Below are 27,658 nucleotides of genomic sequence, written 5' to 3'. Positions count from 1 at the left end.
AACCTTAACACCTCCAGCCTCTTAGCAGGAGAAAATCTGTATTTACAGGACCACCAACAGCATGGCTAAGCTCAGTGTGCACCCTGTTCCCCATGCAACCTCCCAGAGCACCCTGACAACCATAGCACCTCAAAAAAGGATACCAGCCCTCTGCAGAGACCCCTCATTTTTCCTGCCCTCCCATCCCAGGCAGCTGACAGATGCAGAGACAGAACGGTAGTGTGCATAGCGATTGTGGTTAGATTTTATTGGTTTTTTGTTGGTTTTTTCTTTTGTTTTTTTTAACTCATATAATTGTTATAATACAAAATATACAGAATGGAGATGCCAAGCGGGTTGTGGGCCACCATGCCCTGGGGCAGGGGGTCACACCATGCGACCTACAGCGTGAGGGGGAGGCAGCAGGTGCTCACATGGCAGCGAACAATGGGTACCCCAGAGAGCTGGGAGGAGGGAGAACAGGGCCAAGAGATGGAGGGGTAAGGCCCTCCCACCCTTAGGAGAATGCAAGTGGGAGCTCAGCCCCACAGCAAACTTGGGAAAGGTCTGTGAGATGAACAGTGTGTTGAATGAACCTAAAAAACACATCATGTCTGCGAGATAAATAATGTGTCAAATGAGCCTAAAAAACATGTGATATCTGCAAGGGCTGGGACAGGGATGGTTCCCCTGGGAAGCAGCCCCATAGCTTTGGCTCAGAGCCCCAGGGGTTAAATTCTAATGTCTCCAGCCCCAGGGCCTCAGCTTGGGTCTGGCCCAGCATGGGTGCTGATCCCAGACATTGCAGCTCAGGCCAGCCCAAACCACCCCTGGCCAAGGATACAGAGAGTGGAGCCACAGTCAGGGCTGCCAGGTCTGGGTAGTGAGGGGTTTCTGGAGTTGGCATGGGATCATTAGCCCATGGGCATCACTCTCCCAGCTATGACTTGGAGTGGTATGTGGGCAGGACAGCCCTGTCTGCACACACCCATCTCCAAGGAGCTGGTGGTGACAAAAACACCCAGGGTCCCCATCCCCAAGGTCCCCAGGCAGGCTCTCACATGGCCATGCTGGAAGAAGGAGAAGAGTCCCCTGCCCTAAGGTGACCCTCCAGCCTGCCAGCAGCATGGCAGTGACTCCTGTCTAACTCCAGCCTCGACTTTCTCCTCCAGGAGCTGCCAGCTCAGCCATGTCACCAGCACAGGGCTGTGCCTGTGGGGACACCTCTCTGCCTCACTGCTCATTCCCCCGTTCCCAGGGCAGCAGGTGGGCTGGGATGGGCCAGGGCACAGGAGCAGGGCAAGGTCAGCAGCAAGTGATGCCAGGAGCATGGCTGCAAACCCTATGGGGCCAGAATGGCCACCAGAGACCAGCCCATCTCCCTTTTCCACATGTCCCCAGACCCTGGCTGTCACATCCTTGGGAAGAGTTGGAAAGGGTGTCTCTCCACTGGAGCCTCAAAGTGGATCCCTGGGGTCCCCCTGTGCCAACACCCCAAACCTGAGGGACAGGGGCTGAGGTTGCAGCTCTCCCATCCTTGCATCATTCGTCCTGGGGGACAAATGGCACAAGTCACCTTGGAGTCCCTTTAGCTTCCACTCTGCCCCTGTCAGGAAGAGCCTCATATTCTAACCAGGATCACTGGGATCAGGGAATGCTCCCCATAGCTCATGCAGCAATGAACCCCCAGGGCTCATGTGGCTGCCTTCTCCAGGCACGGCCCCTCTGCCCACCCAATGGCCGAGGACAGGGAGGGTGGCTGGTGGCTCACGGTGGACACACCGGACATCTTCCCACAGCAGGGCACAGCCAGGGCAGGGGAGGAAGCCAAGGCACTGGCTGTGCCCATTGCAAGACTTTATTGGTTTCTAGACAGAGTTACTGGATTTGGACTGGAGCTGGGACTGGGGGCTCCTGGGGCTGGGGAGGATCAGGGTAGGTGAGCTGTGGCTGCATAGGGTGGTGTGCACAGGGAAAACCTTTACTGCAGCCCAAGGATGCATCTTTTCCACCGGGATTGAGTGCAGGGAGGTCCATCCAGGTGAAATTCTCATCCTGTGCCAGCCATGCCCATGCTCCAACATCTGGGAGCACCTGCTTGGGATTCCCCGAGGAAAGCAGAGCTGGGCCAGGGGAAAGGGAAGATCTCAGCACCGACTGCATCTCAGGGAAGGAAGGCCCCTTTCCATGGAGGTGTCTGTGCAGCCGGAGAAGAGGAGTCTCAAAGGAAAAGTCAAGAGAGGGAAGAAGGTTCTGGGCCCAGTGTCAGGAGAGCTCATCTGGAGGCAGGTCCAGGAGCTAAATCACGCTGTCGAAGAGCTGCATGGATCGCATGATGTTCTCATCCTGTCAGGAGCAGGTGGGAAGCAGGCAAGTTGGGCACAGAACAGCAATCTGGGCAGCTCCCCCAAACCTGGCTTTACCCTCATGGCAACTTGGCACATGGGACAAGAGCCCCAGGGATTACAGGCAGTTTCCAAGCCCTACTGGGATCCATGGCTCTCCTCGTCTGTACCAGGATACTGGCATGGGTACAGTTTCTGAAGCAGAGCCCCAGCCTTGCCCCTGGGAGCCCTGGCTTCACTCCCTCTCTGCAGGAAGGAAGCAGGAGGGACAAAGGTCCCCAAGGAAGAGGGTGGTGACCTAGCTCAGAGAAGAGTTGCTGGTGATTTTACCTTCTGGCAGGACTCCAGGAACTCCTCGATTGTCACCACACCATCCTTATTCCGGTCCATTTTCTGCAGACAAGCACAGCACAGGGAGCATAGCAGGGACAGCCCCAGCCCTAGGGAGAACCTGGTACCCCCTGCCCAGGTCCCACAGGGGCTAGACACAGTGCACCCCTGGCCCCAGGCATGCCCAAGCACCAACAGGACCAGCACAGCCCTGCTTCATCCCCAGAGTGGGGTGTTTTCTACTGCACCCACTGCAGCTCTGCGCTGGAGCTCTGCTTCCCCATGTGCTCATGCTTCCTGAGGATGTACTCAGCTCACCTGGAAGAAGTTCTCCACGTGCTCCCGGGGTGCTTCCTCCCGCATGGCCGGGTAGGTGTATTTGCCCATCATGTCGTAGATGGACTTCATGATGTCCAGCATTTCCTGATGGGAAGGGGAGCAGGGTCACAGTGTCAACACAGGGCTCTGCCTCTGCCTGGTCACCAACCCACCCCTATTTCTTGGTGCTCCTGAAGGACCTGTGGGGTGCTCAAATGTGTTTCTGCTGGCTCTATGCACAGTGTGGGGCCATGTGTGCGCATGCATGTGCGATGGAGCCCCAAAGCTGCACACCACTCATCCACCTCCATCCCAGAGTCACACCAGTGCCAGGGCGCCAGAAGGGACATTTGCAATTTGAGCTCAGTTAAATATTGATCCCCTAGGCCCTCCTCCAGAGTTCAGCCGAGTTCTGCCCTTGTCCCTGGCAGGTACAGACTTGCACTGGCCTCGAGGACCAGTCTGGACCCCCCATCCCACCTCTTTGGTGATGCAGCCATCTTTGTTCAGGTCATAGAGGTTGAAGGCCCAGTTCAGGCGATCATCAATGGTGCCCCGCAGGATGGTGGACAGCCCAGACACAAAGTCCTGCAAGGATGGACAAAGCAGGCAAAAGGGAGTTACAGCCACAAAGGGCCTCAGAGACACAGGGTACAGCCCTGCTTGATTCTCCTGCAGAGAGGAACTCAGTCCCAAAGCTGATATGCCCTGGGGCTGGGCTGACAAGGCAAAATGTTGGATATCAAAAAGAGTTGGGGGAGAAAAAATTGCTTAACACTGTACATTTCTCACACTACTCCCTTGGGTCACAGCAACCAAGAGGACAGTGTGTTCAGTCTTGTGAGAACAAGGCCCAGCCATGGCTGTGTCTGCCAGTCTGGGTCCCTACACAACCCTACCCAGAAAATACAGAATGCCCCTTTTTTTTTGCTTTTCATTAGTTTTCTGTTGCCTCTGGGAATTTAATAAACTCCACTAGGCCTGCCAACTCTTCATCCATCTGCAACAACAACACTGCTGACCCCAGTCCATGGTCCCTGGAGGGCTGTGCTCTCCTTGCCCCGCTGCACCCCATCACCCCCTCCTTGGCCACAGCTCACCTCAAAGCTGACAGAGCCATCGTGGTCGGTGTCAAAGGCATTGAAGAGGAAAGTGGCATAGGTGCTGGAGTCTGCAGGGAGGCAGAGAGCATGAGGGGGTGCTGGGTGACCCTCTGCCCTGCAGAGGCACCCATGTGTATGGGGACAGGGACAGGGATGGGCACTCACCTCCTTGAGGGAAGAACTGTGAATAGATCTGCTTGAAGTTTTCTTCGTTGACAATGCCGCTTGGGCACTCCTGCCAGGGTAAGGTCACAGTGTCACTTCCATATTGCAAAAAGGGCTGAGCACCCCCTAAAAACCTGTGGCTGCCTTGCCTTGCCCTCCAGCCCTGTGCACCTGGTGGGGTGGCTAGAAAAGCTGCTTAGAGCATCTCCCTGATTTTTTGGGCTGCACCCCTCACTGGAGGGGCTCTGAATCCCAGGCACCCAGGAAGGGACTCTCTGCACCCGAGGAAAGAGCACAGGATCAGGTCTCCCCACTGAGCTCCTTGGAGGTAAGATCAGGCTGTAGCCTTGCATAAACTTTAACCCCAAAAACTTTCACAAACAAAGCAGTACCCTGAGGTTGACATGGCAGCAGAGGTGGGGGCTATCAAAGCTGGTCAAGGAGTACTCACATTCTTGAAGCCTCGGTACAGGACTTGCAGCTCTTTGCGGGTGAACTTGGTCTGCTCCTGGAGCTGCTCCAGCCCCTCGGGGCGGTGGCAGACGGTGGAGAGCTCAAACTCATCCTCAACACTGTCTGCAAGGAACCCAGGGGAAGAGAGGGTGGCTGAGGCCAGCACTGTCCTGCCCTGTCTTGGGATGCCAGGGGGCAGAGAGGCACCTTGCACAGCACACACTGTCCTCTCACACCTGCCCAGGTTGACACATTTTTGGGGTGCTCTGCTCAGCCAGAGCTGGGTCTATGCCAGAAGAGGACACTCATAAACACCCTGGCTACAGACCAGGGACTGACACTGGCAACAACCCCCCGCCAGTACAGCCCAGGCTAGGCACAAAATAAGTGTGAAAACCCCCCAGTGCTGAAACCCTCCCTGCCTGTCCTTCTCTTCCCACCAGCACAGACATCTGCCGTGTGGAGTTCAGACCCTTGATGTCCTGCAGCACCAGGGCTCACATCCAGTAGGAGAGTTGCCCCTCAGAACGCTCAGCCCCAAATGCCACCCCCGCCCCAGCCTTTCCAGATTCTTTTCTACCCACTGTGCTCCCACCTTCCTTGACGACTTCTCTCCACCACCTGCCAAGCTGCACAACCCCTGCCTGCAGCACCAGCACCCCTAGACCCCACTCAGCAGGTACTCCCTCTTCGTGGGACGGCTCAGACCCTGCCCCTCCATACTCACCTTCTCCCGGGGGGATTGGCTTGCACCGTGGAGCTGGGAGAGATCCTGACCGGGGGCCTGGACTCACCAAGGAGCCAAGCACACCCAGTACAGGGGGTTAAGGGACTCTGCACTCACACCCTGCTCAGCCTCTCTCATCATCCCATCACATCTCCATCTCCAAACTGCCCCGCAGCTTAGAGAAACAACTCCCCACCCCTCAGACCAGTGCTGGGAGGGCCCTGCTGCCCTGAGCCAGCTCCCAAGCGGTCCTTGCCGCTGTGCATCCCGTGGGAGCTGCTCCAGGGAGATGAAGAGGGAGAAAACCAGCCTGTGAGCAGGTTACGACAGAGGTGGGTGCAGAGCCCATGGGATCGGACCCCTCCAGGGCAGGGCTGATCGTGACAGCCAGGGCAGGGGAGAGGCGGAGGCGTCCCCTTCCCGCAGGCAGGGCCAGGGCGGAGAGCAGGCAGCAGCACCGCCGGGGACAAACACACACAAAGGCAAGAAGAAGCACTTGCTTTCACTGAGCGAGGGGATGGATTTGGGCCGGCAGCAGGGCAGCAGTTTGAGGAATCGCTGCTTCAGCGCTTTTTTAGTTTGGACTGGCGGGTTGCCTAGAAGAAAGAAGGAGTCACCAAGCAGAAGAATTAACACAGCATCAGCCCCCGGTCCCGACGGGCAGCAGGGTTGGGCACCCGGCGCGGGGTGATCTGAGCGGAGGCAGCACATGCAACGTGAGGCTGGAGGAGCAGGAAGGCAAAACCCAGCCCAGGCTCTGGTCGACCTTCCTGCTCAATCCCAGGACAAACCCAGCACTGGAGTATCCATCCTTGGGAAGGATGAGGACAACCCTGCTAGGCTACCCACACCCAGCACTTTTGTACATCCCCATCATTCCAAGGTGCCCTGGAGATTTCCAGGAGCCCGGAGAGTCAGGAAATGGCAGGGCCAGACTCTGTCCTTTAGCCTTGAGGACAATTACCTGCTCCCAGGGCACCGTCTCCAAGGGGCTCTGCAGGGAGGCAAGGTAGAATGAAGCCCAAGAAACAGCCTGTGGCAGAGCCAGGGCATTGTGTCCTCACTAAGCTCAGGCTGGGTTTGATCCTGCTGGCACCCAAGGGTTGAAGGCAAAGCAGGCACCGGACCCCCCATGCAGCCCAGACTGCAGCATGCACCCCCACCCCAGTGCAACACTGGGACCCGAGCCCAGGGACCTGCTTTGAGACGGCCAGAAGGGGAATGGGGCTTTGCCTTGGCCAGGCTACAGGGCTAGGTGAGGGACACCCCATGCCAGCCTGGCCCATGGCCACTGCATCCAAGTCACCCTGCATTAACAGCAGGTCCCCTCACTGTACTGACCCTACTGCCACCCCCTGCTCCCCCGTTTGGACCCCAGTGGGTTCACTCAGCCCCATCTCTCCCAGCTGGTGTTGCCCCATGGCTGCAGACCCCCTCCCTCCCTTCCCACAGTGCCTCAAGCCAGCAAACTCAGCGCAGGGCTAATGCTGCAGGTGGAGAAAGGAGGAGGAGGAGGAGGGGATGAAGGCCATGCTGGGTTCCAGCCTCCGAGGGGAGGCAGACGCCAGCATGGGGACAGATGGGACAAAAGGTGCAAAGTCCCTTTGGGGCTCTGGTTTGTCACTGTGTTTGCTCCGAGCATCCTGTACATCTGCAAACAGCAGGTCACAATGCCTATGCATCCTGAGCCCTGGTTTTGGGGCTGTTTCTCAAGGGGTCTAGCAAATAGCTGCCAGAGAAGTCCCTTCTCAGCCTTGTGGGACTAAGCTGAGCCCCAGATGCCCGGAAAATGGTGTTGCATTGTACCCAGCTCCAAGACAGAGACATGGGTCTGCATCCAGCAGCCACTTCTAGGCAGGTTGGCCCCAAAGGGCCCACAAGCAGAACCTGGCACCCTCTGAGCTCACACCAAGGCAGCTCCGTCATTCTAGGTGATGGAGAATAGCTCCAGGAGGTCATGGATCCAGCAGGACATCACAAAAAGCCACTCAAAGAGGGCAAGTTCTCCCCAGGGATGTGGCATTCCCATCAGGGTAACAGTGAGCTGCAAACCTATAGGGATGAACCAACACATCCCCTGGCATTTGTCAGGGGGTGACAGGGGAAAGGGTGGGGACCAGGATCTTGGCACTGGTAGAACAGCACAACCTGGCTCCTGTCTGCTCCAGGGTTTGCAGGCAGGTGAGGAAAGAGGACTTTTCTTTCCTAGAAGTGGGCATCAGTTGTACATAAACCATTATTTTGTCCCAGCTACCCTTCCAGGGCCTTAATTTGCAGAGGGAAAGGGAAATTGCACCTTTCAGCCTTCCAAGGATGCTCTGGGGCCAGGTCCCTCCAGCAGAGCTGAGCTGTGGGAACAGACCTGACCAGCAGAAGTATCCCCTTTGCTGAGAGGGAAGGGACAGGGTGGGCAGAGCAACACCCAGTGCCAGGGTGATGCACCCAGGAGGGAGCAGGGCAGGAGGGAAACCACACAGCGAGAGAGATGCAACAGAGAGTAAACTGTGGTTGGACTCACAGGGGCAGCAGGTATAGGCACGTGCAGTAGGTCAGGTCGGGTGCAAGTTACACTTTAGTTTGTTATAAAGAAGGAAAAAGAAAAAAATAAAGAACATGGGCGTTTTCTCAAGGAGGAAACTGAAGGGGGCCCGATTCCAGGGTCCCCAGGGCAGGGGGGGAGCACATTCAGCACATGCAGCTTAAAAACAGGAAAGGGGTGACCAGGACGGGGGTTTTGCTGTCCTGGCTTTAGTGAACACAAGGGCTCTGCTGAGAAGGGGACACTACCCTCTTTCTGTCCCCTCAAAAACCACAAGTAAGTCTGGGAGCTGCTCCTTGCTAGGAAACAGCTCTGCCCAAAGATGAGGAGCGGAGCCCAACCATGTGCTGCCACTCTGGACACAAGGGACATTGCAGCACGAAGCCCTATCCCTGTCGGCGACAGCTCCTTTTCCAGATGCCGCTCTGCTCTCCACCCTCCTGCAAGGGCCATCCAGCGGCCGGCACAGAGCAGTAAGGGCTGGCAGTGCTTTATCTGTGGCGGGAGGGCTGCCGGCTTAAGTGGCTTATCGCTTTCCATGCATCACTCTGCAGCTCGGCGACTTCAAAACACACAAACACACAGAAGCTGACACTCCATCCTTGAGCAGCACCAGAAGGGGAAGGGATTTCCCACCCCCACCTCCATACACTGTTGAAATGAATCCCGAAGGCTGGCTCCAAAGGGACCTCCAGTGGGTAGATCACTGCCCCCAGCAATGATTGCCATCAGGATGGCCACGGACCACTTTGTATCGAGCCACCAGCAGCTGATGTGTCCTTGGAAGCTAGATCCAGCCAATGCCACCATGCTGAGGGTTACCCAGTGCTGGGCTGACACCCCCTTCCCACGAAGAACCCAAGAGGAAAAGCAGGAGACAGATTCAGTCAGGTGCATAACAATGTCCCTGTCCTCCCATAGAGCCACAGCCACCAGTGGCCTTCCAGTGACAGCTGGATGGGGAGACCAACCTATGCCTCCCATAGTATCCTCTTGCTAGAATACACCCTCAATAACAAACCAACAGGCAGTGCCAAAACTCCCCCATCATTCTCAGTAACCTGTCAATAAATGCATGATCATGATGCGTGGAAAATGTGCATCCCACAACAAGACCCCCCCCAGTGTCCCCAGCCCCAGGGGGCAGCACCCTTCCAGGAGGGGAGCAGAGCACCAGCAGCCCACCAGTCATGCAGCATCACAGCCCCTGCTTGGCCCCGTGGGGCAACACTGGGTCAGCTGGCAAGTCAGGAGGAGCTAGTATCCCAGGCTGATCTGAAACCCAGCTGCCCCTAAAACCTGTGGCTGACAATCATCCCTGTGCAGGGCTCAGGTGCTCAGGGAAGTGCCCAGCCTCAGGCAGTGCCATCAGCCACAGCTCTCTGGGGGCTGCAATGATACTAAGCAGGAGGAAGAGTGAGTCTCCCCTGGGGAGAGATCAGGATGTGTCCCACCAACAGCAGCTCTGCAAATGACCCTCATCAGTCAGCAATGCAGAGCCAAGTGTAGCAAAGGTGCCAGACAGTCATCCATCAGAGGAATGAAATCACAGCTGGCATCTCCCAGGGCCAAAGAGTCCCCGTCTCTGGGGTGGGACAGAGCTGGGAGCAGCAAAGCTGCCAAGCAAGCTGCAGTTTGAGGGACAGCAAACGCTCAGGACCAGGATATTCCCTGGTGCCAGAGAGAGAAACAGCTGCACAACCCTTGTGCTGAGCAGTCCCCAGGGAGGTACTGCCCATGGGCCAGAGCAGGCCACAGAGTCAAGTGGGGCTCACAGCACTGCTGTCCCCATTGCCATCCCCAGCCTGTGACAGTGCTCCCAGACAGGCTGTCTGAGCCCAAAGGAGATGTTGCAGAATAGTAATTTCTTCAGAGCACACCGTGCACAAAATGTTGTGAGCAGGGAATGGGACAGGATACACATCCCAAGAGACAGAGGAGCTCAGGGGCTCCCCAAATGGAGCAGACAAAGCTGCAGGACTGGGACAGCCATATGCATCACCCTGCTGCAAAACCCATACACAGACACATCCTGCCCCCATCAGCACCTCCTCTGGCGGCAGGAATCAGCACATCCAAGGTGCTAGAGGAGCTATCAAAAAAAATGCCCCAGTGGAGCAGCAGCTCCTCTTGGCTGCAAGCAGTGAGTTCCACAAGAGAGCTACGGCTCTGCATATCCATTACCCAGATGCCATCTATACCCTCCACAGTAAGACACAGGGGCAAAAAGTGGATGTGCTTCAGCCACACCCCAGCCAGATCTCAGGCAGGTCAGGGACATCCTCCATCAGAAAGAAGTTGAAAACATCTCCTGAGCACAGCACCCTCCTCTTCTCCCCTCTCTGCTCTAATACTAGTTGCTCCTCTGATCACTCCTGGCCACACATCTCCCATTCCAAAATCTGGCTACCCAAGGGGATGTGATCTGCAGTCCCTTCATTTCACAACATCCCCAGTGCCAGCAAGGATGCAGAGGGGATGGAGGCAAACCAACCCCAAAACACCTTCATGCAAAGTCTATTGGCAGCCCTTGTCTGAGCTGGGACTGTCTGTGGCACTGTCGAGCCAGAGGAAAAAAGGCATCAGCACCATGCAGCTCCCTGCACTCCCACCCTCAGCAGGCACAACCAACAGGTGGTGTATCCATTGCTCTGACATATTTTGGGTCCTCTTCTTTGGTCACATCCAGCCCTGTCCTCAATACCCACTTGCCAATCCAGGAAGCTCAATACCCAGAGCATCTTCTTCCTTCCCCAACCCTGGCACAGCCTCACAGGGAGGGCAAAGGGGCTCTCAGCTCTTTTCCAATGTTTTACCCATAGCCACCAATTCCTGTAGCAGTGAGAAAGCTTTGCCTTGCATGGTGCTGCACCCCACATTCATGGCTCTTTTCTCCCAGCTCACATTTATCTCTTCAGCCCCAGTTACCTGCAGTGCTTGTTGTCATTATCTGACAAAGTCCAGCCCTCTGCATCCCATTGCCCTGAGACTCCATCCCCCAGCACCCCACGTCACTGCATCCCATTGCCCTGAGACTCCAATAGCCCAGACAGTCTCCATCCCCCAGCACCCCACGTCACTGCATCCCAGTGCCTCAAGACACAGATATCCCCCACCCTAAAGCTCCAGACACCTTAAATTTCTAGCATCCTGCACCCAACACCACACATTCCAATGTCCACAAATATTCCCATCCAATATCCTAACACTCTGAAACACCCCCAGACACCCTTACTTCCCCAGTTCCTTACACCCTAATGCTGCCAGACACTCCAATGCCACACCCCCCCCCGCCAAAAAATAAAAAAAGCCCTAAACCACACTAATCCCCTGCAAGTCCTTGGGATAGGAGGAGCACCTCCACCACCACATTCCCATCTCCTTGCAACGCCATCCCCATCCCTGTCCCCATCCCACCTCCCCTGGTCAGGTCGATGATGCCCAGAGCATGGAGTATCTTGAGGCTGGAGCAGAGCAGCAGGATGATGCCCACGGTTTGCAGCCCCTGCAGGTCCCAGGGTGCCTCAGCAAGCGCCATCCCCAGACACACAGCCCCAGCCGGCAGCTACTCTGGCAGCAACAGACCCAGCAACGCAGGAGAGGGGAGGGCTGGGGAGGAGAGACCTGCCTTGGCCCTCCCTCTTCCTGCCCTGGCACTCTCTGGGGTCTCCCGGGGCACCCAGACTGCAGAGAAGGAGAGCTCATAAAGCTGCCCAAGGGACTTAGGGGTCAGCTCTCCTGCAGGGCACCCCGGCATTACACAGCCTGGCACATGAACCCACAAAGGGGTGCACAGTGGGCACCAGTGGGTGCGTGGAGGTGGAGGAGGCTCAGCCACACTGACTTCCACCCCAACAGCAGCTTGTGGTGGCACTGGAGCTGAGCAATCTGCAGGGACCCTCGAGTTCATCACACGCTACTGGGATACTGCTGTCACCAGCCCAGGGAGCAGCTCTGCCTAGGAAATCCCCTCTGCCCCACCACAAACCACCAAACCTTCCCCCCAGCAGTGTCCCCACCTTACATGGCACAAGTTCCCTGCCTTGGAGCTCAGCCTTGTCCACTGATCATCTCCACAGACATCTGCAACCCTCATCTCCTCTCTTTCTTCTTCTGCATCTCTGCACCAGCCAGTCAGTCACAGCCACAGCTGGGGCTGCCAGGCCTGGGTATGCTGCTTGCTGCTGGAGACAAATGTGCTCCACAAGGTGCAAATGTGCCCCACAGGTCACTGCCTGGAGGGAAGGCAGCACGTCAGGGACAGCCAGGGTGGGTGCTCCCCATAGCTCACCCAGCATCCTGCTTTCAGGGCAGCAGGAGAGACTCCAGCCTGGCAACAGTGGTTATTAGAAAGTGGCTTTCAGCTGTCTATGCATCTCTCATCTAACAGCTGCCTTTGATGTGGCCACCTCCTGCCCCAGCAGTACAACAACCCCCAGGGCAGGCACCCATGGGGGAATGAGACATTCTCCTGTATCCCTGGCAGGGGATGCTGTAGCCAAGCATGGATGGCACATCTGACATCCCAGTATCAGCACTCCAGCGACCATGGACTCCATACTCCCTAGAGCCCAGTCCAGGGGTCCTGCCCCTAGCAGGGGAGAGGTGAAGGACATCCCAATGAGCTCCTACAGCACCCTGCAGCCCAACACAACCTTGTTCTAGAGAGTCACAGCCTCTCCCACTGGACATGAAGGTTTCACCTTCCACCAACAGAGCAGGACTATAAAGAAGGGCAGTCTATTCCAACAGGCTTTTTTGCTCTCTACATTTCTTGCTTTTTCTCCAGCCTGTGGTTTTCTCACCTCCCTGTGGCCAAGTGATCTCTGGCCCCTCCATCTGCTGGCTCAGAGCCCATCCTAGGACAGAGTGGGGGCCCTTTCCCATGTCCAGCTGGATCTCCTTGCTCCCCTCTCCAGGCATATCAGCAACAGTAAGAGCAAATCAGGACAGAGGGAATTGGGAAGGAAGCAATGTGAAAAGTGATTAACACAAGGCTGGAGGGAGAACAGATTCAACGAGCTAATTAGGTCTGGCTGGGCTGAGCAGGACATGTCACCATGCAGCAGCAGAGGCACAGGGTGCACTACAGGTACTGTGGACTTTGGGGAGCTCAGGGCTGCTGGGAGAGCCAACCCTGCCCAGCCCTAGAGCCAGCTGACAAACCTGCTAGCCCGTGGAAGGGCAAGGATTAAATCCAGTGCAGATGGGGGAATGTCTGATGCAGTCCAGCCCAGGGAACCCCAAACCACAACCTGGAGTGCCTGCAGCTATCCTAGGTTAGATTTCGAGGCTCCAAGATCTACTGCCCTGCAGCAAGCTCACCTTGACCTCTGGGGTCTGTCAAACCCAGCAGGCTGGATGACACCCAGAGCCCAGGGACCAAAGGGCCAGTCCCTCCTGCAGCCAAGACACAACACTCCTGCCAAAGAAGTTCCTGGAAAGCGGGAGGAACCAGGGCTTGGCAGAGGACTTTGCTCTCGCCAGCACCTTGGGGATGCTTGCTTTCTCCCCTCTCCAGAAGGGCCCTCATCCTGAGCCAGCCATGAGAAGGGGTCCATACTGCTCACTGCCACCACCCTCCTGCCTGGCACCTTTCGGGGTGCCAGTGGCACCCAGGCATGCTGCTGCTCCCTCCTGTTTCTCTCACACTCTGGAAGGGTTTGGCACCCTCCCAGCCCTGCTTCTCTCTCCGTATCATCAACTCTACAGCAGAAGCAGCCCCCAGGGAAGGCAGAGGCCAGCACACCCTATGCTGGGGGCTTCCTAAGACACCCCCAGTCCTGCCTGCCTGACCCCCAGCACGTACCCTGAACAGCCAAGGCAGGAACAGCCCGGGGTGGGCACCAATTATCCTGCCGACAGCAATCTGCCACTTCATTCAATATTAATCTGTGGCTGGGCTACGCGGGTGGCTCTCCCGCCTTTTCCCTCCCGCCACCCCTCCTCCCAGCCGGGACCGATTGCTCTGAGCTGAATTATTGATGCTGCACTTCAAGAGGCAAAATTGATAGTGTTTCTCTCCACCTGCCCCATCCTGAGCGCTTGGCCAAAGCGAGATCTCAGCAGAGGTCTGAGAGCCTCGTGCGTGGGTCGGCCAGGAGATCTTCAGGGCTGGGGACAGCCATGATGGCACAGGGCAGAGGTGGGATGACACAATCCATCATTGATTATCCAGCTGGTAGACAACATCAATTCCAGCATTGATCACCTTGAAGATCCTGGAGCACAGTGCAATCACAGGGATTCTCCACTGCTGCTGCCAGACAGTGTCTGTGCCCATGCCACCAAGGCTGTGGCAAGGTCCCAGGGGGTACAGTGCCAAGCAGACAGGACAAGGGGTTGCAGACAGTCAGCACTTCTGTCCAAGCCCTTTTTCAGGGAAGTGCCAGCTCCAAATGAAGGATGAGGTCCTTGGGGCCTCATTCAGCTGAATTTGGGAACCCAGCAAGCCTGGAATCCCCCCAGGATTTCATTGCAAGATGCTCCTACTGAACTCTTCCCCCAGACTTAGAGGCGTTGATTGGTCCCGTCCAGAACTGCTCCATTCCCAGCCCATCTCTGTGGTAGCACAGCACAACCTGGGCAGAGAAAGAGCTGCAGGCAGGGGAGCAGCAGGGACGGGGCAGAGAGAGCCTGGGCCAGCAGCCAGAGCAGGGGAAGCACTGCCGGCAGCATCGATGGCTCCGGAGCAGGTGGCAGAGCCCCGTGTCCATTAGCAGACCCAAGCCATTAGTGTTTGGTTTCAGGCTCTTTGCGGTCTCTGGGCTGTCACTGTTGACTGAGCCATGGCTTGTAAACAACCCCTGGAGGGGACACAGTATTTGCCAGCCCCAGACACTGCCTGGGACCTTCCCTGGAGAGCAAAATCCTACCTGCTGCCTCTCAAGTCAGAAGGAGCAGCAACCTATGCAACAGCACCTCACCTCCATCCCAAACCACTGCCATTCACACACAGGACTCCTTCTACAGTGCCCAGGGCTCAGCTTAACCTCTGCCAATTTCTGCCCCTTGAGCAACGTTTCCTTTTCCCCTGGGCACCTTCAGGCAATGGGAGCAATTGCTGGCAATCCAGGGCACCTGGATCCCATTCCCACCCTCACAGCTGGGGCACATCTCCAGCCAAGCCAGAGGGAACTGCAGCTTCTCCGTATGGGAATGTGGGTGGAGTGGGACAGGCATGGCCCTGTTCCTTCTGGAGGGGTGACAGATGACCGGGACAAGGCTGGACACAGGACACCCCATCTCCAGCATCCTGCTCTGGCCCATGCTAGGGAAAAGTCAGTTGCAGATGGACAAGGAGTGTGCCCCAGGAAACAGGAGCCACACAAGGCAAGGAGTGGCCCCTGCCTTGTCCTGAGCCCCTCTTCAGGGTTGCTGCAGGGGCTGGGGGCTCTCTGTCTCCACTCTTTCTACCACACCTGGAAGCTGCAGAACAGCTGCAACCACCGATTTTGGTTCAAAGCTTCGAGCATCTACACAGGAAAGCAAAAAGCACTGAAGGGGAAAAGCAGGGTCTGAGGGAAGCAGCCCCAAATCACCAGCAGCTGGGGAGGGGGAAGCCACCCTGGGCACAGTCAGCATGCCCTCCCCCAGCACTCACAAGGCAGGATGTCTGACAGGTCAGCTCCTGCCTCAGTTTCCCTCCTGGTATGGTCCACCTAGGAGTGCTGCTGCTGGAACACAGGGACTTAGCAGGCAGTTAAATAGCAATGAAAACTTCCACCCACCTTTCAGAGGGAGATCAGAGGGAGAGATCTCCCTGATCTGTTCCCTCCCTCCCTCTCTCCCTATCCCCAGGCACAGCCATCCTGTAGATACAGCCTGCTTCTCTGCTTGTGGAGGCGAGCATTCACCACTACAGCCAGCCCATGTGGGAGCCAGTGCTGGAGAAGCACAGCAAAGTAATTCAGGGCACCAGTGGACCAGGAAAACTGTGTCTCCTCCTCACCCTGTGTACGTCCCGATGCCAGGGGCCAGGCAGGCTGAAGCATCCTGCAGAGAGGTGTGTGTGGGCATGGGCAGGGGCTGGGCAGGGCTGTGGGGACTCTTCACACAGCCATCACCCTGGGAGTCCAGGGAGCACCCAGCCAAGCAAGTCTTGACCTCGCTCCCACCATGAGAAAGCAGAGTCCCCCGGGGGAATCCAGACTCTGCCAAGTGTGTCCCATGCACAGCACTCAGCACCTCACACAGCCCATCCATAGCTGGACAGCTCCCTCTGTGTCCCCCACCCTGCCTAAGGGCCACAGGGAGCCTTGGGAGAGCCAGGAGCAGGGGGCCCAGCATGCACCCATCCTGCCTGAGCCTGGCTGCTGAGCAGACTGGTGCTGAGTCCAACACCTCACGTACAGGGTGAGGTGACCACGGACTCTGGTAACACCTTGCTCCTGTGGAGGTGCTGGAAAACACCTTGGTGCCCACATACACGGTCACACACAGTCCCAGCCCCCAGCATCCCAGCACACATCAGTCACCACCATACAGCACACACCTTGCCAGCCCAGTCCCCTCCCTACATCCCCAGCCACTGGGACAGGCAGGATACTCTGCTCCTTGCATCCTACACCCCTACAAGCAGCCAACAGACGCCAGGACTCTCATGGATGCAGCAGCCTTGGAGCATCCTTGGGAGCAGCTCTGGACACCCACCACCTGCCCCTCACGTCCGGAGGTGGCAGCACCGCCCACACCCGTTACCTTCCAAGGACACAGGCTCGAAGAGGCCAAATTGCTCCAGCACCTTGATGAAGAGGACCAAGACCACCAGCACTGCAATCATCTCAAGGCCTTCCAGGTTCATGGTGGGGGTGTCTCATGGCCCCTCACCCCTCCACCCCTCCCTACCACAGTCCTGGAGCCCCCTCACCCCAGCACCTCAGCTGCCAGACCACGCATCCCCAGGAGCAGGGCCTGTGTCCCTGGCGGGGGTTCGGCTGCCACCCCCTACTCAGGGACACCTGCCATCAGCCATGGGCGAGCGAGGGGTCAGCGCAGGGCTGTGGCAGGAGGCTCAGGGAGCCACGGCTGAGAGCCCAGGCACTGCAGGGCCGTGCCTGTGAGTAAGAGTGGAGAGAGGCCAAGTGGAGGGAGGCGTGGGGGGTGGTGGGGATGGGGGGGTCGGAGGGGGAAAGAAGGCATGCCCTCCCATTCCAATGACACCACCTCCATCGATTTGCTTAAAGCAGTTGCTAAGGAAACGGGCCACAGATATTAAAAGGCACTCGGTTCCCAGGGGGGGACACGGGGAGGGGCAGGACGCTGGGCACTGGCAAAACATCCAGGATGGGAATGACTCAGATTTGTCCTCTGTGCCCCAGACATGTGTCTGCCCCATGGGGACCAACTTGGCTAAACACCTCAACACCTCCCTCCTGGAGAGTGTCTGGGGCAACAATTCCATCTGTCCCATTTCTGAGCAGGCAGGTGGGTCCACCTGTTTTGCTGGGAACACCAGGGGAAGATGGGGAGCAGGTGAGGGAGAACAGGCTGGGAACAGAGGCTGTGATGCAGGATTCCCAAGACACTGCCAGATCCCCAAATGGTGCAGCAATAGCAGGAGGGGAGGAGAAGCAGGGGCTAAGGACCCAGCCAAGGTCACGCAGAAGCTGGAAACAGAGGGGGAACCTGTGCATCTGTGTGCCTCGAGCACACATCCACACACAGCCAACGGAGCTAAATTTAGCTCCCCTGCTCTTTTCTAACAGCATTCCAGCCCCTGCCTGGCTGTTTGATCACAAACACACGGATCACCGTGAATGCAGGTACCTGTGGTCATTGCCTGTCACCAGGGCCCAGCACCCCTTGGGGGTCTTCCCCATCGCTTCCCCCAGGGATGCCACCAGCACTGCCCATCTCCAGGCAGACGATTCCCATATGGCCCATGATGCAAGACCAGTCCTAGCTCCAGCACTGGTGTGGTAAGCAGGGAGCAGGGCTGCCCCCATTCCACTGCTGCCTCCCACCCCTCCCAGTTCACCCCAGGAGCAAGGCCAGCTGTTACAGGTCAGGTCACCATATCCAGGCTGCAGAGCACACCCCCAGCAAGAGCTCCCAGCAGGGCTGCCTCACACCAATCTCCCAGGAACCCCCATCTCCAGCCCAGGAGGCTGCAGGTTTGTCCCCTGGCAGGGGATGGGGAGGGCTGGTGTCTCAGTCTCATGTCATGGCATAGCCTGGCTATCTAGTGGCTCCATGCCACAGGGCTTGGCATCTCCTTCCCACCTGGGGCACGCTCCCAAGGTTGTTCTAACACCAGGAGAAGATGCCAGAGATGCATCAGAGGCGTCTTGGGGAAAGAGCTAAAAGCCTTCCCCAGGGAAACATTTCCCAGGCTGGACGTTTTCAGGCCTCGCATTTCCTTTTCTTGGAAAGAGCTGAGTTTCCAGGCACTGAGCCTGGATTTCAAGTGTCTGCTTCCCAGTTTTGCCCTTGAGTCAATCCCTCAGGGCTGGGGTGGCACAGACCTGTTGCACACCTGCAGGAAATTTCCCACTGATGCCAACTGTATTTTTAAAGCCACTTTTCTTGCTGAGCCCCAGTTACAACCCATCCACTCCTCAAGCCTTCAGCTGCTTCCAGCACTGATGCCTGTCCTGCAAGCCATGAGTCTATTTTTGCAATCTAGTTTTGGCCAGATGTAGAGGGAGAGAAGCTTTTCCAGCCTGATCCAGAGGGTTTAGGGCAGTTTCTCTGCAAAGGGAACCTACTGAACCCATGTGAACAGACTGTCATCAGCCCCTCATGTCTCTGGCAGCATTGTGGGATGCTGGGGCTGAAGCTGTGGCAGGTCAGTCACCAAGTGACAGCTTCCCCACTTGCCCTTGTGCCTGTCCCATGCCAGCCATCCTCCCCAGCAGAGCAGTGATAATTCTCCCACTGCCTGCCATGTCAGGATTACACATTTCTGTGCTGGAGCCATTAAAAAACACTCCATTGTTTGCTGCCAGCATGACACAGAATCCCACCAGGACCAGCACAGGCACCTGGCACTGGTGCCATGTCCCAGTGCCACATGCTGTGCCCAGCTCCCAGCACCCCCAGACTCCCCAGGGTTTCTCACCCAGAGCATATTCCTTTCAACCAAGAGCAGCTCCAGATGGGCTAGGTATGACAAAGGACCACCCCTTCACCTCACCAAGGTCCCCAGGTATGTTACTCCATCTGGAACTGCCCCCAGGATGGAGAAGACACATGGGACCACATGTGGGATGTCACCAATGGAGCCAGACCCACAGCTGCCTGCAAGGGATGCACAAGAGCACGGGTACCCCACCAGAAGCGTGGGACAGGGCTTTGCCCCCCATCCCGCTGAGGGGCATCACTTCCTGCCCCTGCAGCCAGTCAGCATTTGGCCATGCTGCGGGAAGTGCCTCAAGGCTCTGGCTGAGATGTGCAAAGAGGTCTCACAGATGGATGGAACAACGTACACCCTGGGCAGGAGAGGCTCTGCACATCCCCAGACACGTGATGCCAGTTTCACCCCTCTCACCCTGCTCCTTGCCTTGGGGTCTCACCCTGCAAACCCCTGACACTCACATCCCACTGCAGCAGGGCTTGGAGAGACCCTTCACTGGGGAAACTGGGACCCCCACCACATCCCAGAGCTCCCCAACAGACCAGCTGAGCACCAAAGATGTGGGTCACGCCCAAAGGGACCCAGAGCCCCAAAATGCAGATTGAGGCCTGAGCATGAGCTCTGGGCACCCTAACAGAGTGGAAAGCTCCAGAGAGTCCATCTGCACCCCCATCTCACAGCGAGGGGCAGCAGCACCTCGACACCGGCAGCATGTGGACCCCAGAGTAGCGCTGGATACAGCCCTGAGCCACAGCCCAGCCCCAGGCTGCACCGGCTGCTCTCACACAGCAGAGCAGGACCACGGCCAGGAGGAACTAATGAAGTCACTGAGGAGATGGAGGTCTCCCAGAGAGGGAGTCTCCAGTGCACCTCTCCCACACCAAGCATCTGGCCTGCCTCGCCACTTGGTCTGTGCAAGCGGCCGGGCCACGCTGTCCCCCCCATGTCCCCAGCCCCGTACCTTCAATGCCGCTGATGATTTTGAAGCAGCGGGTGGTGAACCAATAGGAGATGAGGAGGAGGATGGCAATCAGGGAGGCATAGAGCAGGCTGTCGTTGTGCAGGGATGTCCTCTCCATGGCTCCATGCCCCGTGCCCGCTCACGCCCCCAGCCAGCCCCGCTGTGCTATCTGGGGCAGCCCTGTCCCGGCAGTCCCCTGCCAGAGGAGCCGGCCACCGCGGGCAGGGAGGCGGGGGGCTGCACGGGCAGGCAGGCAGGTAATTGGGAGCGTTGTGTGAGAGCCAGGCTCCCAAACCAATTACCTTAATTGTGCTCAGACAGCACATGGCAAACAGTTAAAAATAACCCTCCTGGCCCGGGGGGAGAGTGGCACCATCAGCCAGGAGAAGGAGGCAGGGGGCAGAGAACAGACGGGGCTCGTTACACATGTGGCTGTGTCTCAGTGCCATGGGGCCAGCAAGGCAGCACCACAGCCCAAGGGCTGCTCTGAGTTCCCTGATGATATTGGGATCCTCAGGGCTCAGCTCCTTGCTGCCGCACCACAGGCGAAGCTGGGAGTCCTGGAAAAGGGGCTCCCTAGGGAACGATGCTGCCAGGATCTCTGCTGATGCCTGTGTCCGTCCTTGCTCCAGACAAGAGAGCTTGAAGGAAGGTGTTTCTGCAGTTCTGCCATCCTGGAGAGCTGGGTCTGGCATCTTGTTTCCTGTGTCCCACAACAGCACCTCCCCAGGGATGTCTGTGATCAGCATCTGTTTCTCTCAGCCTGGAGTCAGAGCCAACCAGCCTGGTTCCTGCTCCGTGATGCCAGGTGCATTTAGTGCCACTGTGGGTTTGGGCACACTCACTCACAGATCCCAACCCATGCTGGATTAGCTGCACCCATGCCTGAGACATTTCTGCCCCTGCACGGCGCTTGGCCCCCTCTGCTGTCCCACGGGACATACGGCTGAGGAAGACACCGGACCCGAGTGTTCCATCCCAAACCCTCTTTGTACACGAGATGTCCCATCCCTACCCTGCACCCACAGCCAGGGGTTGAGGCCACCCCACTGTGTGAGGAGTACAGCATTGCCCCCAGCTGTGCCCCTTTCAGGGAGCAGAATCCAAGCATGCAGATCCATCCCTCCCTTCTCCTCTATCCCCCAATATCAACGGCTCTGAGGATCCACAGGTGACACAGGGCAAAATGGCCCTGGCACATGCCCATGGCTCAGCACTGGGGAGAGCAGCAGACCCTGTAACACGGCCCCAGGACCAGGCAGCCCAGGCTGGCACTGAGCCCATGCTGCCTGTCCCACTCTGGGCTGTGACACTGACAGCCATGAAGCATCCCCCACCCAGCCACCCCTGCCCTGGCTCTCCAGTGCTGCCAGCAGCACAGCCCTGCCACACTGCTAAATTTAAACACCCTGCCAGCCACCTGCTGGGTGGTGTATAAATAACCCCTAGAGTGGGGTTTCTTGCCCAAAAAGCAGCTCCATGCACACAGCATGCCACGAGCACACCCAGGTAGCCAGGTAGCTGGACCCTGTCTCCATCCAACCAGCAGCTGGGGATGGAGCAGGGCAATCACCCATTGTCAAGGGTGCTGTCTCTTCAGGAGGGGACCATGCACCTTGACTGTAGCCAGGATCTGCCCTCCTCGAGAGCCACCCCTGTGGCTATCCCTAGAGTGTTCTTCACTCAGTGCAGCAGGGTGTTAGGACACTACTTCCACAAAATGTGCCACAGGACCTGCTGAGCCACAGTGAGGTGATGGTCCCTGGGCACAGCTGGGCAGCTGCTGCCCAGGTCTCAGGAGCTCCTGACCTGCCGGGGGGCCACCCTGAAGGATAGGAATTTCTCCTTTTTTTTTTGGTTCTCGGGGCCATCATCCATTAGGGAGAGTTAAATTTAGGTTAAAGCTGATCCCTTATTACCTTGCTGCTAATCAGAGCGCGAGCAGATTATTAATAAGCACATTAAAATATTGGTGAAATGCTATTTTTGGGAGGTGAAGTCACAGTTTTAATCTGGTTAATTGATTGAGTCATTTCTCTTTGCCCTCTCTGGCAACCTGTCCTTGGCCAGCTCCCCAGGGCACCCAGCCAGGGGGCCCCTTGCCCCAGGCCCACCTGGTCAAGCACCCAGGGTGCTCTGCAGTGAGCTCCAGGAGACCTCCTTCACCTCTGCAGGAAGGACAGGGGGTCACTGCCCCCCAAAAGGGAATGATGTGGTAGGATAACAGCCAGAGAGGGGTCAGCATCTTGGTGACCCAAGGATCAGAGCAGCAGCTGGGGAGGAGGGGAGCTGCAGAAGGGAGAAGGCTGTGCAAGCCCCACATCCCACACCCAACTCAGAGCTGCTCGGCTTTGGGTTTTACCCCCCTATGGCTTGTCTCAGAGCTTGGGAGGACACCAAGAAGATGCTGAGGGTAGTCAATGCCCCACAGCCAGCCATGCCCTCTGTGCCCATCCCAGTCCCATGCACCCCCAGCAGGGCTGTAGGGAAAGCCCTTGGTCCTGCTCAGCACCACACATGGTCACTCCAGAAACCCAGTCCCAGGGGACACCTGCTGCAGTCCCAATGCCACAGCAGCCAGCAGAAAAGCCCAGGACACTGGGAGAAGGACCTGCAGGATATCCTTGCAGGTGATGGGGTTTGGGAGCATCCCGAGATCCCATTCCCTCTTTGCTCCATCACCTGCAGCTCTGCCCCTCATGCCCTGGGCTGGACTCAGCTGACTCATCCTCTGCCCCCTCCACTCCAGGCAAGTTGGCTGGTGCCCAATGGAGCCAACTAGCGGGGATGGACCCGGCACTGCCTGCGGCACACCCAGCCTCCAGAGCCTGGCATGCTGCTGGGCCCGGGGGACTGTCCCCTGCTTTGACCGGGAGCCTCCGTCCCAGGGCTTGGGTCCCTGAGGGCAGGAAGGCAGCATGCCAGCTGGGCAAGGCTCACAGGTCAAACATTGCTCCCACATCCTGGCCTCCCAGGTTGTGCCAAGTGCTCCACGCCATTCCTGCATTTCTCTGGCCCCAAGGACAGGCACAGGCTGTGGAGACTCAGAGGTTTCCCCAGGCAAGGAGGGGACAAAACCTGGGAGGGGTTTTCCAGGCAAGCTGAGTCCTGGCAGAAGCAGTGCAAGTCTCAGCCCTGCTCTGAGGCGTGATGCTGCCACATTGGCCTAACAAGGCTTTCCCTGCACTCGCAGTATGGTGCATCCCTTCCCAGCACTGCTGCTGGGGCCCAGAGGGGCAGCCCAGTGGCCCACAGCAGGGCAAGGCCATGGGGATGTCAACTTTGTCCCTGCACAGGGGTGGGAGTAGGGCACCCAGATTCCAAGCACACACAGGCCCATGATGACCTCCCAGGATATGCCCACTGGGTTTAGGAGGTGGTGCTGGGTTCACACCCAGAAGATGCCATTCTGGGCAGCTGGCAGGGCAGTGCAGGGGCTGGCACAGGGGTGAGGGTCCTGCCATGGCAGTGACAGCAAACCAGGCAGCTCTGTCCCCAGGACCAAGCATCCCAGGATAAAAGCACCAGTAGATGCAGGCACCAGGGTGTGTCCCTGCCCTGGCTCATGGGGCACACCCAGGGCTTCTTTGTCCAGCTAGATGGAGGGCATGGCTCCAGCCCCAGAGAAGTCAGATTCCTTGACATGTCAGGAACCATCAGACCAGCTGCAATTTATTTGTACAGCAGCTGTTTCATGCTCCACTTTGCATCAGTCCCCTTCCCAAAAAAAAACATTCCCCTCACCCCAGGTCTTACAGGGGGCCTTCAGGGGCTTTTGTTGCCTCCTGAAGCCATCTTCAGCTTTGCTCCACACAGAGCTCAGTGCAACCCCTCCACCAGCATTTCTAAGCAGCATTTCTCCCCTCCCCAAATAACCCCACAGAGCTCACCAGACAGACACTCCCAGTCACAGAACAGAGACCCCGTGTCCCCCAGGACGGTACTTACCTTGGGAGAGAGTGCCGGTGACAAACTGGTAGAAGAAGCGGATCACCCGGCCCAGCTGCCTCTTGCAGCGCTGCTGGCAGTGGCTCATGGCTCCAGCTCCCGGCGCTGGGGAGGGACCCAGCCGCACCCCCTCCCGGCCGCCAAACAGCCCCCCAGCTCCTGGGAGCGGCGGGCGATGCCCGGGGGAGGACTGAGCCTCTCTGCCCGGAGCGAGCCTGCGGGCATCGGCGTCCGCTCCGGGCCGGCGGAGCGGGCAGCGGCAGCGCCCGGCAGCGCGGCAGCCGCCGGCCCCGCTCCCCGGCGGCGGGCAGCGGGAAGTTTTGCACGGGGATGCTCCGGTGCAGGTGGGCAGCGGGACACGGAGTTCGGTGGCGGTGCCCCTCCCGGGGCTCGAGCTCACGAAAGCCGGCCGCTGAGACGGAGAGGGATGGCCGGGTTCGCCCTCCCCGGCCGTGCCCTCCCGCCGGCCCCCTCCGTGCCGCAAAGTTGCGGAGAGCGGCGGGGAGCAGCGTCAGGGCGATGCTGGGTACCGGGGAGCCCGGCGGTGCCGGCTAGCCCTCCGGCAGAAGCGGATGGACGCCACCCTGGCTGGCACAGCCTCGGGTTGCCCCCGGCTCCTGATCCGCCCCTTGGCACCAGCTCGACCCGGCACTTCACGCCCCGGCTGGCCGGGAACCAGAGGCAGGTTGGTATGGCAACCCTCAGACTCCACAGGTCCCGCTGACCAATGAGGCACCGCTGCATCCCAGGGCCGCCTCTCGCCAAGAGCAGGCAAGGATGCTCCTTCCGGAGGGAAGCCGGCACCGAGAGCATCCTGCATCCTTAAGCAGGAGCCATCCACTCCCACAATCAAGTGTTGTAAGCATCCTGCATTCCCTGGGCATCAGTCCTTCAACACTGCAAGTGTTCTGCATCTCCAAGCATCCACTTCTGCAGTCTCCACACAGGGGAGGAGACAAGGATGGATGCAAGGATAGGAGGAAGAGAAGTCAGGTTCTGAGACCACCCAGGCTAAGAGCAGCTCACTCCAAAACTCAGCCTGGCAGCAAGTTGCTGACTTGCACAGTATGTCAGAGCCAGAAGACAGACTGGAATGTGGTGGCAGTGGGATTTCCCTGCTCCCAGAGCCAGCCTGAGCAGACTCAAGACAACATCCCTTCCCCTAGTACCATTTTCACAGCTGTATTCCATCTCTACAGTGCATTCACACACTGCAGCAACAGGATTCTATCAGTTCTGAATCCATCCAAACTGCATAAGCTCATAAATTTCATCTCTTATTAATAGGGAAGGAAGCGAACAAAAAGGGACCTGACGGAAATTACAGCTTCTGTTCCCTCAGGGATGGAAAAGAGGGTGGAGCCATGATATAGCCAGGAACAGCCAGACTGTCCAGTCCCTACCTCAAGGAGTCCAAAGGGAAGGGGCAAGAGCACCACCACTTCCCACCAACACTGTACTGGTGTTGGCAAAGAGGAGCCTCACCTCCTGCTCCCCAAAAGAATGGCCATCTCCTCCAAACCAAGCCCCCTCTGTCTGTCCCACTCTGTTATATAGGCTGTGGCCCTGCAAAAGGGGGCCAGCTGCCCAACAGTCTCCACACCACAGCATGACAGTGTCCACGGGGAGGGGGACCTGCAGCAGGGGATGCTGCACTGTCCACTGCATAGCTGAGCCAGGTTTGGAGAGATCCTAAAGAAGGCACAATACACAGCCCAGCAGGGACATCCAACCCTTTAATAATACATCCACAAAACCCCAGCTAGGGAAGGGCTGCAAGGGCCATCAACCTCACAAGAGGAAGGGGCCAGTCCTGGCCAGCCGAGGCAGATTGGCCAGCTCAGCACACAGAGACACAGATGTAGAGACAATCTGTGAATGCACCACCTTGACTGAATCTACCTCTGTGAACAACTTGCCTCCAGCTGAAAGTTCACAGACTGGGGAGCCAGCAGTGCCCAGTCCACTCCTGACACCTTCTGGGAACAGGTGTGGGGTTTAGGACCTTCATCCATGTCTACAGTACCCAGGAGCTCTGTCCTGGCTCAACCCCACAACACAAACACATTGGGACAGTTTCTTGCAGTGATCAGGTCCCATGAGCAGTGCGATACAAGGCCAGGTCCTGTAAATGCACAGTATCCCCAGTGCTACGAGGACCAGCCAGCACAAACCAGACCAAGGCAGCTGCAGCATCCCAAAGGTTCGCGGGACACAGGACAGGCGACAGAACTGCCACAGGAGGGTGCCAGAGCCCACAGTACGTGGCAGCACACAAAGTTTGCAGATCCATTCCAAGCCCTACCATCCAGCTCCGTGGCAGCCAGTTTCCACCTGACAGGGAAAGTTGCTCCAACCCAGCTTGCCCCGGGCCGGTGAGATGTTCAAGGGCCACCCTGTTCCCCCTGGTCATGATGGTCATGGTCATGCGGGACAGGGAACCTCCTGTCCCTTCCAGATCAGCAGATGTTGGCCATCTTGGTCACCAACCCTGCTCCTCCTTGGAAAGCCAAGTAGGAATTTAGCACAAGTCAGAAGCAAGCCAGAGGGCAGGACTGTTGAACCCACCCTTACACAACTTTTCTTGCTAAGGACCCCACCTGGGTCACATCCATCCACGGGTGCCACTGCAGGGTGCATCCTGCCAGCCTCCTACCCCACAACCCAGCCTGTGGTTCTCCCAGACCTGCTCCCTGCTTAAGAAGCCCAGTGGTTCCCCCGCCCTGCCCCAGCTGCAGCCCCAGGTGAGCTCCATGCCCCACAGTTCCTCACTGTGGGGCAGAGGAAATCATCTCCCAAAAAGAGTCAGCCTGTGTCCCCAGAGCATCTGCTGGGCCCCCAGAGGGGACATGCTGCTGCTGGAGCTGCAGCAATGGGAAGAGGGAATGCTGCAGCTCCAGGCCCTGCCTCCAGTTCCAGCACATGGTTCCCCACCATGTGCTTGGACCCTGGCAAAGAGAGATATTGTCCACACCTCCTAATGCTGAGCCTGCACCGGGAACCAGCCTGGCTGAGGGGATAAAGAGCAAATTCAGAGACTGAAGACCAACACTGTCCTGCACTTCCCTGCCCCAGTCCCATGCCTGCCTGCTGGCTGTGCTGGGACACCTCCAGCTTGGAGGCACAGGAGCCGGGACGGGCAGTACAGGCCATGCGACACACCTGTGATGTCATGGGTGGGGAAACGGACTGCCCTCGCTCCGTGCCCCTCGCTCCGTGGCCCTCGCTCCGTGCGGCCGCGGTGCCGCTGCCTGACGCTGAGAGGAGCCCCGGTGCAGCGCAGCAGAGCGGCGGAGCGGCGGGAGGTGAGCCGGGGACACGGCTCGTTCAGACGGCCGTGGCAGCTGATGGCACACGGGGGACAGCAGAGGACACGTGTTGTTGTGTCGGAGCGTGGCCCTGCACGCGTGTGAGAGGATGCCCGGGAACCGTAAAGGCCATGCGGCCACCACGGACATGCGGCCACCGCGGTCCGCTGGCAGTCCCTCGGAGGCCGACAGTGAACAACACCACCGAGGAGGGGGACAAGACACATCTGCCCACACCAGAGCCACTGTTTCCTTTCCTACCCGGGCCCTCTCCTCCCGAGATGGCTTCCTGGCAGATGCATCCTTCCTAAGCCACCGACTCTTGGGCTGTACCTGGCGAGGGAGCGCAGGGAGCTGCCGTGGGAATTCACGCTGGTTCCTGGCCATGAAATATTCATTAGCACA

General features: G+C 58.0%; 1 protein-coding gene across 2 annotated transcripts in view; it reads right to left on the bottom strand.

Moving 5' to 3' along the window:
- Nucleotides 1-222: 222 nt before the first annotated feature.
- The window catches only part of KCNIP2 (potassium voltage-gated channel interacting protein 2), a 42,423-nt gene continuing 14,987 nt past the window's right edge, over nt 223-27,658 (bottom strand). Inside the window, exons 2-9 of one of the 2 annotated variants that reach the window (XM_059851813.1) lie at nt 5,917-6,016; nt 4,692-4,812; nt 4,241-4,310; nt 4,073-4,143; nt 3,453-3,560; nt 2,973-3,077; nt 2,655-2,717; nt 223-2,325 (exon numbers count right to left, since the gene is read on the bottom strand). In XM_059851813.1, the coding sequence (XP_059707796.1) occupies nt 2,278-2,325; nt 2,655-2,717; nt 2,973-3,077; nt 3,453-3,560; nt 4,073-4,143; nt 4,241-4,310; nt 4,692-4,812; nt 5,917-6,016 (686 nt within the window). In that variant the 3' untranslated portion in view covers nt 223-2,277. Of the gene's footprint in view, nt 2,326-2,654; nt 2,718-2,972; nt 3,078-3,452; nt 3,561-4,072; nt 4,144-4,240; nt 4,311-4,691; nt 4,817-5,916; nt 6,017-27,658 lie in introns of both variants that reach the window. The other variant, XM_059851814.1, reaches the window with a different exon arrangement.

The sequence above is a fragment of the Haemorhous mexicanus genome, chromosome 7, assembly GCF_027477595.1.
Source record: "Haemorhous mexicanus isolate bHaeMex1 chromosome 7, bHaeMex1.pri, whole genome shotgun sequence".
NCBI classification, from domain to species: domain Eukaryota; kingdom Metazoa; phylum Chordata; class Aves; order Passeriformes; family Fringillidae; genus Haemorhous; species Haemorhous mexicanus.
The sequence above is the reverse complement of the archived record's forward strand: the minus strand, read 5'-3'. Positions and strand labels throughout refer to the sequence as shown.